General features: G+C 39.5%; 1 protein-coding gene across 1 annotated transcript in view; it reads right to left on the reverse strand.

Annotated features, from left to right (window-relative positions):
• Positions 1–14,384, reverse strand: part of LOC116050131 (palmdelphin-like) — a 42,182-nt gene that overhangs the window by 8,795 nt on the left and 19,003 nt on the right. The window contains exons 3-5 of the mRNA XM_031300170.2: positions 6,941–7,021; positions 4,505–4,635; positions 3,364–3,478 (exon numbers count right to left, since the gene is read on the reverse strand). Of these exons, the coding sequence (XP_031156030.1) occupies positions 3,364–3,478; positions 4,505–4,635; positions 6,941–7,021 (327 nt within the window). The remainder of the gene's footprint in view (positions 1–3,363; positions 3,479–4,504; positions 4,636–6,940; positions 7,022–14,384) is intronic.

Genomic DNA, 14,384 nt, shown 5'->3' on the forward strand with positions numbered 1-14,384 from the left:
CACTGTACAGATTGCCTTCACCAAACACTGATCTCTAAACCTACCCGCAGTCACTGTAACCTAAACCAATGAAATCGACTGCAGGGCGGGATTTCCGCTGAAGTGGTTTGGGGAAAAAAATAAAAATCACACACCGCGCGCTGTACAACAACATACACGGCACGCTTTAGCCCAGCCTCTCGCTAGCTAGCATCATGCCCAATGCAGACAAGCCCATAGACAAGCCGGAGCTTGAAGAGCCACCCATATCATTAAGGTCTCCTGTTTGGGAACGCTTCGGTTTCCCAGTGAAATACGTCAACAGACAAAGACTAGTCGATAAGACGAAAGCAGTGTGCCGACGTTGCTAACGCACTTGAAAAGGCATCACGCGAGTGTGAACATCACTACTACAAGGAAAAAAACGACCGTAATTCAAACGCAGCTCCCGTTGGCATTTAAACAGACCTTTGCTGGTAATTCCGATCGGGCCAACGCAATAACGAAAGCAATTGGTGTTTTTATAGCAGCTGATCTACGACCATACTCGGTTGTTGTTGACAAGCTGGGATTGATGCACTGTAATCCATAGTTATTTATTTATATTTTTCATTATATTTTATTATGTGATATTGGTTTGAGACTGAGAGTATTTTATTTAGTGGAGAACTTTGCAGCAGTATTTTTCTTATTCTTTTTTTATTTTATATATATTTTATTTATTATATTTTATTAAAAAGTGTTTTAAAAAGTGTAAACAAATTGTTAAAAAAAAGTTTATAGTAATAAACAACCTGCAGTTTAATGTTTGCATTTCTTTCCCTTACTGTACCGAAAATGAACCGAACCGTGACTTTAAAACCGAGGTACGTACCGAACCGTGATTTTTGCGTACCGTTACACCCCTAGTTCCTATAGTTTGTTACTCTGCACTTGATTGACTTGACTTGATTATTATGAATAATAAAGCAAAATGATCATCTTAAATAGAAGATATGCTGTCTCTCATATCACATAAATTATGAACAGGTAAGTGAGTCTTGAAGAGAATTTTTTTTTTCTGTCTCAGTCATGCCTGTCTCTCATTTGGACTTGGTCTTGACTTTGACTTGAACCTCTTTGGACTCTGTCTAGACTCGATCTCGACTAGTCCTGGTCCTGGACTTGTCTTGGACTCGACCAAGGCAGACTTGACTACAGCCCTCTCTCAAAGTATTATAAACCACTGTGCAGTGTTTTAGCATCTGTTAACCCTTCAAACTCTGTTACTCAAACTGACAATCCTCGATCACCTTTCCCTGTCTCTGTACCTGAAGCAACATGGCAGCCACCAAAACAGCCACTTGCATTTTTTAGTTGCAGTGCTTTTTTTTCAGTCTAATCGTAACACCTACAGAAAGACAACCATTCACACAACTACAGACCATTTAGAGCTGCCAGTTCACATAACCAGAACATGTGAGGACTATTAATTATTAAAGAGTTTTTCCACAGCTGTTAATCCCTTGTGACAAATGTATTAACAAGAGGGAACATATTTATCAGAGAAGCACAAATTAAACAACCTTTTTTTTTTTTTTTAAAGATTATTTTTTTGGGGGCTTTTCCCTTTATTGTGTAGAGACAGTGGATGGACATGAAAGGGGGAGAGAGATGGGGGATGACACGCAGCAAAGGGCAGCAGGTCGGATTTGAACCCGCGCCGCTGCAGGACTCGGGGGCCAACATGGGGCGAACGCACTTACTGGGTGAGCTAGAGGCCACCCCACAAATTAAACAACCTTGAAGTGCACAGTGTTTTCTGCCTCAGTAACTGTTTACATTCAATTGTCAAGCGAATTTTAGGCAAATGTTGCAAAAAAGAACTAGGTGCGTTTTGATCAAATGAAGCATAGTGTGACTGGCAGGTCATGGAGTCAAGCTATTATCTCAGCTCATAGCTGACAGTTCCGAAGCCTTGTCTGACTTAATCAATGTTGTGTCTCTTTCATTGATGCTGCTCTGTTCTGTACCCTATGGGGATCCTGCACTGCTGCTCTCCCCGCTTAAGGCTTTCCATACATGCACATGGAAAGGCAGGGAGGTGTGCTCTCCCTGCCTCATGCTTTCCACGTATACACGTGGAAGTGCAGGGAGGCCCCAGAACAGGGCCATACCGCAAAATACAAATTGCAGATGAATGAATCTATTTTGACAAAGTGGTCCTGACTGAACTGGTTTGGAGCGAATACACTAGGCTACAGTAGACTGCAAACCAGACGAATCTGCCAGCTTCATTTGCTCTTGCAGACACGACTTGCCTCCAAGTTTCCTTGGCAATCTTACCACATCAATGAGAGAAAAATGAAAAGAGGTCTTCAGGAATTTGGTTCAACTGGGCAAGTTTGAATTGTTCTTTCATGTCAGCTGTTACTACTGTATATTCATGCTGCCCGGAGATGAAGACACATTATGCGAATATCCTGGAAGAAGCCGACAGCGGAAGCAGCTGATCATGTTCTCCACACAAACTTATTCAACAAAGGCATTTTCATATAAACACACACCTCTTTTTCCACAAAGGCAAAAACCACCTCAAGAGAGTGCAAAAACCTTATTGCGCAATAAGTTCTATTGAATTTTTACCGTTTCCATTAAGTTTCTCAAATGCAATACATAAAAGTGTGCATAAAATATGCACATAAAATTGCTTGCGTGTCTAAAATGCTTCGTCAACATACATATCTATTACCGGTCTATTTTCACACGAGCTGCAGGCCATTTGTACAGCCAAGCAGGAAGTGAAACAGCGAGAGAATCCAGTCAGTTTACCAAAACAACCCCAATATCATTTATGTCTCCTCTACAACACCATGGACAATGAGAGATTCATCTCGGAGGTGGAAAACATAATAGACATCACAGATCCTTTTTACCAGGACAACACCAGAAAAGAGAAGGCATGGAGTTTAACTGTAGGAGAACTTGGAGTGGAAGGTAGATACTAGGTTAATAAACACCTGATTGTTCTGTAAAGTACTACGTAGAGACAATATAATCTGCGAGTCGGGCAGCAAGACGCTCTGCTTCTGAGACGCTGCCGGTGTGGTATGGCGCATAGGACAGAACAAAACCGGAACGCAGCGTAGACGTGCCCAGTGGAGAATGGCTGTTAGGAGCAACGTTTCAAACATACAGACCCATGTGTATTCTCACATCAGCAATCAACAAATTATGTTTGTTAAAAGCTTAAGGATTATTAGATCTCATCATGATTCATTGCCTCGAGATGAGAAGTTGCATATTGCAGCAGAAGTAATCAGCAAGTAAGCAGCACAGCAGCAGTGTATGTGAAGAGTAAAGCGAGCGCAGTATTAAAAGGCAGCCAGTTTATGTGAGCCTTACCTTGATAATGTCCTCGGCCGTCCTCTCCACCTCTTTTAATCGTTTCAGAACGACTTCTTCATTGGCAGAGATGTTGAGCTCCTGGGTTTCCAAGGCCTCAATCTCCTTCTCTATTCTGTACAACAGAATAATGGGCTGTGTTGATTACTGAAACAAGCGCTTAGCTGGATAGCATTTTCAGCAGTTCTTAACTAACAGCAGCAGCTGGGGAGCATTTGAATGGCTTTTAACAAAGCAAGCACAACACAATTGCTTCGAGGCTTTCCCCCCCCAACACAGCATCATGAGTAGTATTGCTGTGTTTGCTTGTAACGTATGTCCAATGGCTTTGTACACATGAATGAAAAAGGTTCTTCTGTAAAGTGAAGTTGCTTTTCAGCTTAGGTAATGTGTAACCCTGTGGGCATTTACACATTTGGTTTCTTCCATTTTTAATAGCCTATATTTAGGGATTTTTGTCCTGTGTTTTACACCTGTTTAGAAACTAATTTCAATTTGACAATAGACTTCTTAGAAATTACAAACCTCTAGATATCTGCAATTCATATTTTTAAACAGCGGTGATCTTCTGATTTCAGCCCGCCTCAGGGCCTATACAAGTATCTTATTGCGTTATTATGGACAACACAATAATGAACTGAATTGTAATTGTCATTTGCCAAATTAATGTAAGTGTATAAGATATGTTTATTTTTTCTTTAACTTTTTTACTTTTACCCCTTTAAAAAAAAAAAAAAAAAACTCTGCCCTTGTAATAAGAAAAAAATGACAGCTTGTATGAAGCGTTCTATTTTCTATTAGTTGAAATTAGTTGAAATGTATTTGCTTATGATTGAATTTTTACTTTTGTCCATTTCTATGGTGAGATTTCAGAGACCTCACAAGAGTTTAACAGGGCAAAACAACTCCTGGAACGACAGAAACTGACTCAAATGAGTTGCTCCAAAGTCTGTGACTATTTGTTACTGCAGAAACTGATTTTCTCCACTGGGATCACTGAAGTTTCCCTCAGGCTTTACATGCATCAGTGCACCAGCACCAAAATATAAATGCCTTCACCCACATGATCTGTTAGCTGTGCCAGCTCTCTGCCGGTTGTGTGTGGGATGTTCTGTGGGATTTACTGCATTTCTCAGGTTACCTGAGGATGTTGCTCTGCAGGTGATCACTCTTCTGCTGTTCGTCCTGAGCCTGAAGCCTCATGGCCTCCTGTTCCTCCTCCGACTGCTTACTCAGACCATCCATCAGCCACTGCTCCCTCAGGGCTTTCTTCTGTCAATCAAACACACCACCACACAGGCACCGCAGTATTTAGAGTTATATTCTTTTTGTCATAAAGGAGTTTATGACATAGTGACAACTGCTGTCTTTCAGACCTTGTCATTCCCCACTAGGGATGCACGATATGAGGAAAATAACTAATTGCAATTATTTTTGACTGATATTGCGATATGATTCACGATATTGGAGGGAGTGATCATTTTTGTATCATTGTTCTCATTTTCATTGAAAAATATATATATATATAAAAAAAATAATATATATAGTGTGATTTTTTTTTTTTGAGGATCTGTACCAAACTATATCTATAGGATACGATTTGTAGGCTGGGACGTTTCTGCAGCACCACAATACCTTATTCAGAATGGTTTAACACATATTTTGCCTTTAACAAATTTGGATATTGCACTAGTCCATATTGCGATTTTGCTAAAATTGCAATTAATTGTGCAACCCTATTCCCCACCTTTCCACTAGATGCCCTCAGAGTTTGGTGTAGACCTTTTCAATGGGATTCTATTGCTAGGCAACAGCCTGGCCCCTTGTTAACGTCCTGTCAGTTGTTGTCATTCACATACATTGCAACAGGAAATCAACTTGGGGCCATTTGGAATGTTTATGTTTACATTTGTGAAATGGTGAACGCAAGAAGCTTGAAACCTTACTGTAAAGTAAGGTTTCAAGCTTCTTGCGTTCAATTCAAGCTTGAAACACCTTTTGTACAGCTCGGATAATTTTATATATTTATAAACGTTTAAATCTTTCACTATGTACAGTATCACCATTTCTAAGGTGTTACACTTTCACACAGACCCACACATATTCCACAGGCTACACCTCCTATGCATTCTGGGATAGGGGAAAAACACTGGCTTTTTAGTATTTCTTTAAACCAATCACAACTGTCCTAGGCGGTGTAAAGCCACTACAGCGGAGATAGCATGAGCAGAAGTACATCCGGCGTGTGAGGGACGCATGTTTTATCCTAATGTACATTCGTTAAGCCACACTACTTCCTAAGGGACTCCAGACAGAAAGTTACTGACTTTCTGACAAACTGAAAAATCAGAGCAGTGTTTTCCAGTGTATTGTAAGCCTGGTGGCCCACCAGGCCAAGTTGCCCCCCACCAGGCCTAAGCCACTGGGAATTATTTTTTGATGTATTTTTAAGATTTTTTTTTAAACTGCAGTTACAGCGGGGTGGCTCAGTTGGAAACTTAGACGTAGTCATGCTGTATTTTCAAATCTCCAGTTAGCTCTTAGCACTGACTTAATTATGGCCCCTATGGAATCTGCGCTATAGCTTTTTAAATTCTCAATTTCGCGATTCCGTCCATGATTCTGTTATCACAGAAACTGTTGGGCTCTACATCAGTACTGCCATCAGGCTATGACTCCAGGCCCTATAGTAAAAAAAGACACTTGCCACTGTGCTAAACAACCTTTCTTGGGGAAACTCTGCAGTGTATTAACAAACGACTTAATGACTGTCAGTGAGCGTGTTGGCAGTTTCATTTTGAGAGTTTCTGTTTTCTCGTTTCCCTCACCTACATCCTCTGATAACAGCTGACAATATATTGATGTTTCACAGCGCTGTGCCGGCTCCAAAAACTGAAGAAACAAAAATCCCATAGGGGAAGCTCTCTGTCTCGCCTGTGACTCGCACAATCCTACGCCTTGTGTGCGCTGCAGGTGTAGCCAGTTAAAAGATACATTCACATGCACATACGCTCCACAAACGGTCTGCATACGTTACTCCCGTAGCTGCCAGAAGCTCCTCACAGGACACTGATGGTGGTTGGGACCAATCAGCGCCCTGTTAGAAGCGAGAAACCCATTAGTTGAAGCAAGATGGATTTTTCGTGCAATCTCATAAACCAGTGATTCCAGCGTGATCTCGTGATATCGAGAATCCAGCTGCCGTGCAAGGTAACAGAAGAGGTTGACTGCCAGTAATAAAGGTGTAGAATAGGAACAATATTACAAAGTTATATAATGCTGATGCAGAGAGACCTCAGTTAATACTTGTGAAATGAAGGCCTGGCCTTGCTTCAGGTTGTGAGTTTGTACAGAAATGACCCAGAGATCGTTGCGGCGTTATTAGCTAACACTAGCTAGTGAATTAAATCACAATAACTTCATTCCAGAGTTCCTCCTGGGAGTATTACAGTCTCCGTTCAGTGTCTGCTGGAGACATATTTCTATAATAAGATTTTAGAACCACATTTCACACATTTGGTGCAGTACTATTTCTCCTGGATATTAAGTTTCTTGTTGTTGTCACAGTAAAAAGTACCTTTATGTACTGGAGTTTTAGTTTCTCCTCTTCGATCTGTCTCCTTTTCTTGGCGATGTTCTCCTGTATTCTTCTTTTGTCCTGTGGGGGCAAATCAAACACGTTTGCAACATGTGTACATTTTACAGCATGGAAACTATTCCATCTGTTGTCCTTTCACACTGACACTTCAACCATGAGCTGACAGCTGGACAGCCATGAATAGCTAAAAAGCAACACAACCTTTATGTCCTGACCCTACCTGTGTGTGTGTGTGTGTGTGTGTGTGTGTGTGTGTGTGTGTGTGTGTGTGTGTGTGTGTGTGTGTGTGTGTGTGTGTGTGTGTGTGTCCACGTGTGTGTGTCCACCTGTTCTCTACAACCACTAAAACTTTCCCTGCTGATAAGCACCTCTATATAAGCACAAAATATAATTCATCTTATATAAAGTTAGATTGACAGCTGGATATTTACAGTCATTTAATAATGGCCACATATTTGTCCTGATTGTGGATGATCACAGACAAACACACACTGCTTAATGGCTTTAACTCAGCATCAAAATACAAGCCCTGTGTTCCTGATGTCACACTGAGGGGGGTCACTGCAGGCTAAAATTAGCCTCTGTGTCTTGGATCAGAGTGGCACTAAGCCCCAGTGAAAGGGGATCTCCCAGATGACGTCTGCTGGTATTTATAGCCCTGTCTCTGTCTGCGTCTGACTGTCAAACTCAGAGACTCTGGCACAGGGGAGGCTGGCTGATAGAGGGCAATAGGGCACCGCCCTCCTAGAGCCACACAGGTGTGTGTGTGTGTGTGTGTGTGTGTGTGTCTGTCTGTCTGTGTGTGTGTGTGTGTGTGTGTGTGTGTGTGTGTGTGTGTGTGTGTGTGTGTGTGTGTGGAATAAATTAAATGTATATTTATTTTTAAGGCTGGGCGATATGGAGAAAATCAGATATCACCATATTCTTGACCAAATACATCAATGTCGATATTGTGGGGATGACAATTGGTGCTTTCCCAAAATATTTTTTACAATGAGATTTCAGATAAACAATAATGTGATAAACAGCTTCAAGTGAAATTATAGAGGAAAAATAAATAATTTGTTTCCAGCTATATACTGACTATGTTTACATGTGTGCACAAAAATAGTGTGATGTTAAAACAAATCTGCAATTCTTCAAATGATATTGCCTCAAAATATTTCACAACAGATTTCCTGAGAAAATGGGTCAGGGTACTAAAGTATAATCCGTTTTTCGTTTTAAATCAAAAATGAAAAAACGAAAAAACGGGTCGATGTTTCAAAAAAAAAAAAAAAAAAAACTATGAGCTCCATTTTCTCGTTTTTCCAATGTCCATAGAAATTAAAAATTAACTGGAAAACTGCTTGTTTTTTTGTTATTCATGTTTCCGTTTTAACCCAAGAGCGAGAATACAGGCTCATTTTTATAATGTGCATAATCATTGAAAATCTGATGGAACACAGGTCTCGTTTATAATGTTATTTTGGTCTGGACAGGAAGTAACATTAACGTATGAGAGCTGTAATAACTGCCAGAAAAACAATGTACTTTAGCTTTTGCCTGTAGCTTGTCAGATTAAGCTACAGTTAATTATTTAGGGTTATATAAAGTACTTAATTGAGCAACATTCATTAATAGCCACAAAGGGAGTAAGAATGGATATTGTTTTAAAATAGAAATAGGATTATAATAAGTTTTAAATCGCATTTTAAATAAAATCTCTATTCCCCTAGCATTATGTGTGGCGTTATTGACTACTTTATCTCTAATCTACTCCAGCCAGTAAAAACAGCCAGAAAATATAAGGGCTTTTTTTTATTTTTTTGCTCTACAAAATATTGTATGTGACATGGTTGACCACATTAGCTGCCAATGAACATGTCAATGTGATGAAGAACATAAATTAACAAGTTAAAGTGTACTGGAGACTCTCTCATTCTGGTCTGGTCTCCTCAGGCCCTGCAGACTGGACCAGAGTTCATGGTGAGCATGGTAGACCTCCTCACTGCTGGGCCTGTGCCTGGATCACCCAGCTCATTAGATGTTCACTGCTCATACTAAGCCCTTGAAACAGTAGTTGGCCAATATTGGATAATAAAATATAATACATGATAAGGAATGGTCAATGGTAAGCACTGTGGTCTCACAGCAAGAAGGTACAGGGTTGGAACCCTGGTAAGCAATATAAATATTTACTGCCGTTGTATTGTTGGAGCAGCAGCAGATGGCACAGAATCATGCAAACGTTTAATGTTACAACCGAGATATCTCTCTCTCTCTCTCTCTCTCTCTCTCTCTCTCTCTCTCTCTCTCTCTCTCTCTCTCTCTCTCTCTCTCAGAACATACACTTTCACAAAGGCTGGTGCATGTTTATCATATATTGTATGGTGCTGTGGACTCAAGTGGCAAATCTGAATCAGAAAAGTGGCCTACTGTAATATTCTAGCAGTAAACCACAAGTGTGGTCCAGTCTACAGGGCCTGAGGAGACCAGGATGAGAGAAGCAACATGGCAGCTTCCTCACTAATATGATGAGAGGTTTGCAATGTGGCCCAGTTATATCTGCAGGAGTTCTTCATCACACTCAAAATTAATGGCAGTTAAGTTGGTCAACCATGTCACATGAATATTCTGCAGAGTTGCAATAAAAAGAAGCCTTTTCATTTAGTTTCTTTTAGGAAGAAACCTGGGACAGACCCAGGCTCTTGGTAGGCGTGTGTGTGTGTGTGTGTGTGTGTGTGTGTGTGTGTGTGTGTGTGTGTGTGTGTGTGTGTGTGTGTGTGTGTGTGTGTGTGTCTTTCTGTCTGTCTGTCTGTGTATGTGTGTGTTTATGTGTGTGTGTGTGTGTGTGTGTGGGTGTGTCTTTCTGTCTGTCTGTCTGTGTATGTGTGTGTTTATGTGTGTGTGTGTGTGTGTGTGTGTGTGTGTGTGTGTATGTGTGTGTTTGTGTGTGTGTGTGTATGTCTGTCTGTGTGTGTGTGTGTGTGTGTGTGTGTGTGTGTATGTGTGTGTTTGTGATTTTAAAATTATTATTAAATAATTAAATACTTTATATAACCCTAAATAGCTAACTTTAGCCTAATCTGACAAGCTACAGGTAAACAATGTTTTCATAAAGTGCCTCGTTCTTCTGGCAGTTATTACAGCCCTCATACTTTTATTATGACACGTTAATGTTACTTCCTGTCCAGAGCGCATTGGTTTTAGTCAACTTTTGACTTAACACGTAAGACCAAAATAACATTATAAACGAGACCTGTGTTCCATCAGATTTCTATGGACATTGGGAAAACGAGAAAATGGAGCTCATAGGTTTGTTTTTCTGTTTTTGGTTTGAAACCAAAAATGAAACATCGACCCGTTTTTTCGTTTTTTCATTTTTGGTTTAAAATGAAAAACGGATTATACTTTAGTACCCTGGTCCGTGTATCATCCGATCATTTGTTTTTGTTTTCACATATGAAAACGAAAAAACGAGAAAACAACTCCTTTTTCCGTTTTTCCGTTTTTTTAGAAAAACGAAAAAAACGAAATTATGACTTGATTTTTGGTTTTCCCGTTCTTGCACTGAAATCAGAAAAACCACTTGATATTCCGATGTTCCCCTGTGGGTGGTGCTAAATCTGATTGGCAGGATATGCATTCATTGTTTTTCAAATTAAGATTTTACCCACACTGTATTTGTTAGCCTGTAAAATTAATAGTCTATATGCATGCTTTTTGTCACCCAATTATTTGGCTTAACTCACTGAAAAAATTTATTGAAATAGCCTAAATATATGTTATACACACATATATTATACATATATATATATGTTCACGCATTGACAGACAAAAGGCACGATCTGTTTTTGTAGGTGAGGGGAAGACCCATCTCATCGTTTAATCCTGTTGTGTTCAAAGTCATGTTAAACCATTTTTTGTTCCCAGTCAAAAATAGATAGATAGACCCAATAGTCCCAATAGCTTAAGACATCACACACAACATACACATACATCATAAACAGGATCATAAAAAAAAGCAAATTCACATGAATAGCATGGACAATAAAAGAAAAAATACTAAATACTAAATAAATAAAAAAATAAAAAAAATCCAATAAAAAATCCACATGAATGTACTAAGGGATGTATAAGTATGAGACGCTTGCAGTGACAGGACAGGGACTGACCCTGTGATTCGGGATGAGATTGTGCGTCATGGTGGTAGTGCAAATAGGTCCAATAGTGCAAGGATAAAGTCTAGAGACCAGCATTAAATATGGACAATATAAGAGATCAAAAGTCAATATTAAAGGTTTGAAGTAATAGTGTTACAGCCATTGTTCAAGTATTAAGTTATGTTAGACCTCAGTCCGGCGGGTGGAGGGAGGGAGGGATTGTGCATATATGGGCTAATATAGCCAGTAAACAGTGTAAACAGTATACAGTGGGCCAGTGGACAGTCAGTACATAACTGTTATTATAGGAGGTAGTGGAAGTGGTGGAGAGGGAGGAGAGGCAGACAGACTATGCAAAGAAGTCTCTCTCTCCTCTTCTCTTTAGTGAAGCATTGTAGAGTTGTATGGCCCTGGCGACAAATTACTTTCTCAGTCTGTCATGACTGACAAAATGACCGTTCCATTAATACTCATCATACAAATTTAAATAATACATTAATTCTTTGTTTTAGGTGTTTTTATTAACTTAAATTCTTATGAATAATACAATTTTTTTGTATATTTGTTATTTATGGCCTGTATGCCTCATTGATCTGAGCTTATACATCTTGAATTCGATCGAGTACTAAAAAACATAAATGCTGGATTATTTTGACGATAATAAATAATCAGATGAAACATTGTAGCCTATACTGTTTATCATAGATTACTTTGGGCCAAAGTTACCAAGGACATTTTTAAGAAACCATTTAAAAATGTATACATTCACATAAAGTAACACCTGTTTGGGTCAAAAGTAAGAGATTTTATCTGTCACTTTGGAAAAAGAGAGAGACTCTGAGAAAAGGTTAGAGTAGTAGGCGTGAAAAAAGCAGGGAAATATTTAAAAAATATTAAAAATAATAAAATGATCTATGGAAAGGAGTGCCATGTCTTTTTGGTACATGATAAAGTATCTGCATTCAGGAAAAAGTTGGACTGTGTTGGGCTCGCGTGGAACAGGGCTCAGTCCCTGTGCGATTTGTACCACGCATGCGTTGAAACACTTGATGACCAACAGCGACCAAACATCACAACTTTTTTTTTTGTGTTAAATCTTTATTATACAATAGTCATACAAACAATCAAGACTAATAATCATAGACTGTATATTATTAATGCGATGAAGTGTAAACGTACATAAGTGTCCTTTCGAAGACGGGAAGACAGCTCTTCCAGCCACCACTGCTGTATACCACTATAGTAGCTACATGCTAACGGCAGTAAACACTATAGCAGCTACATGCTAACGGCAGTAAACATGTCATCTTAGCTGCCACTGTTGTTAAATTCTCCCCAATTCCAGGTCACATTCCTGCTGAAACATATCTGATTGTGTAGTGTTTGGTTCAGAACCCTTTATCTGCGTTTTTTGACCTTAGAAAGTGCTGCTTCGTTCCACTACAATCTAACGTTAGCATACTCTAGTATAATTATTATGTAGCTGTATGCTAACGCGACATAGTGGAGTATATAGCTATATATGTATGTATATAGCAGGACTAAAGTACTATCTATTTTTGACTGGGAACAAAAAATGGTTTAACATGACTTTGAACACAACAGGATTAAACGATGAGATGGGTCTTCCCCTCTCCTACAAAAACAGATCGTGCCGTTTGTCTGTCAATGCGTGAACATGTTTACATTTAGGCTATTTCAATAGATTTTTTCAGTGAGTTAAGCCAAATAATTGGGTGACAAAAAGCATGCATATAGACTATTAATTTTACATACAGACTATTAATTTTACAGGCTAACAAATACAGTGTGGGTAAACTCTTAATTTGAAAAACAATGAATGCATATCCTGCCAATCAGATTTAGCACCACCCACAGGGGAAATCGGAATATCAAGTGGTTTTTCTGATTTCCATGCAAGAACGGGAAAACCAAAAATCAAGTCATAATTTCGTTTTTTCGTTTTCATATGTGAAAAAAAAAACAAATGATCGGATGATACACGGACCTACCCTGACCAAAATGGAGTATGTGCTTGTTATCTTTTTAGGCAACGTAATTGTATATCACCATATCTCGATATATGAATTAATCATGATATGATTCCATTGAAAGACGATAAATTATCATATTGAATATCCCAGCCCTAATTATTTTATATATAATTTGTAAAATATACACTTCAAGCCATTTTGTTTGTTAAATATCATGGTCCAATCAGCCGCAGCGTCATGTCGTGCTGTTTACGTTGTTGTATTTGCATGACTCTCTCCAACGTAGTCCCGTTGATGGAGATGGGGTCATGTCCTTCACTTTGTCACGTCCTTTAGTTCACAATCAAAACAATATATAACTATATGCTTGTTGCTAGCTTGTTGTAGCGGCCCTGAAGGACTGTAAGCTAATGGGGAAATGGATTTGGACTGTGGGGCGCAGCAGCAGCAGGACACCGGCAGGCAGTGAATGGAGCGCGCCGCGCAGGCCTGTGGCCTAGATACCGCTGGGTCTCCGGGCTGGACCCACCGCGGGACTACGGTAGCTTCCGGCTGCCCGGCTCGACGTGCTGCTGCACTCCGCACCCGGGACCGGATCCTGGTATGGACAATGAACTGCTGATGGAGGACGTTTTCAGGTGAGTCAAAGGTATAATGTTATGTAATGACTGTACAATTAATCGCAATTTTATCGAAATCGCAATATAGACTAGTGAAATATCCAAATCGCAGGGGGGGCACAATATTTGTTAAAGGCAGACAAAAGTCTGTGTCCCACAGACTGAAGAAAAAAATCTTTGTTTGGTACAGATCCTCGCAAAAATCACACTATATTATTTTTTTTATTTTAATGGTTTTCAATGAAAATGAGAATAATGATACAAAAATGATCATTCCCTCCAAAATCGTAAATCATATCGCAATATCAGTCAAAATAATCGCAATTAGATATTATTCTCATATTGTGCCGCCCTAGTTATGATTGTTGTTCCTGAGGACCTTAAGTCGCAACATGCTTCCCCAGAGACTGCTGACACTACACTTGTTAGATAATGTTTAATTACAGAGTTCTCTGTTGATTTGTTTTTGTCGCTGTGTGCTCGTGGTGAAAAATGAATTTAAACAAAGCGGCGTGTCGGAAATGCAATGCGCCATGACTTAGATCCCCTTCAAGGCCAGGCTAATGTTGGAAGTCCCTCTAGTTGACAGAACGTGTGACAAGAACCACATGCTTACAGTGGCATTGACAATGCATAAGCATGAGTAGTGTCGTACATATTAATA

The sequence above is a fragment of the Sander lucioperca genome, chromosome 23, assembly GCF_008315115.2.
Source record: "Sander lucioperca isolate FBNREF2018 chromosome 23, SLUC_FBN_1.2, whole genome shotgun sequence".
NCBI lineage: Eukaryota > Metazoa > Chordata > Actinopteri > Perciformes > Percidae > Sander > Sander lucioperca.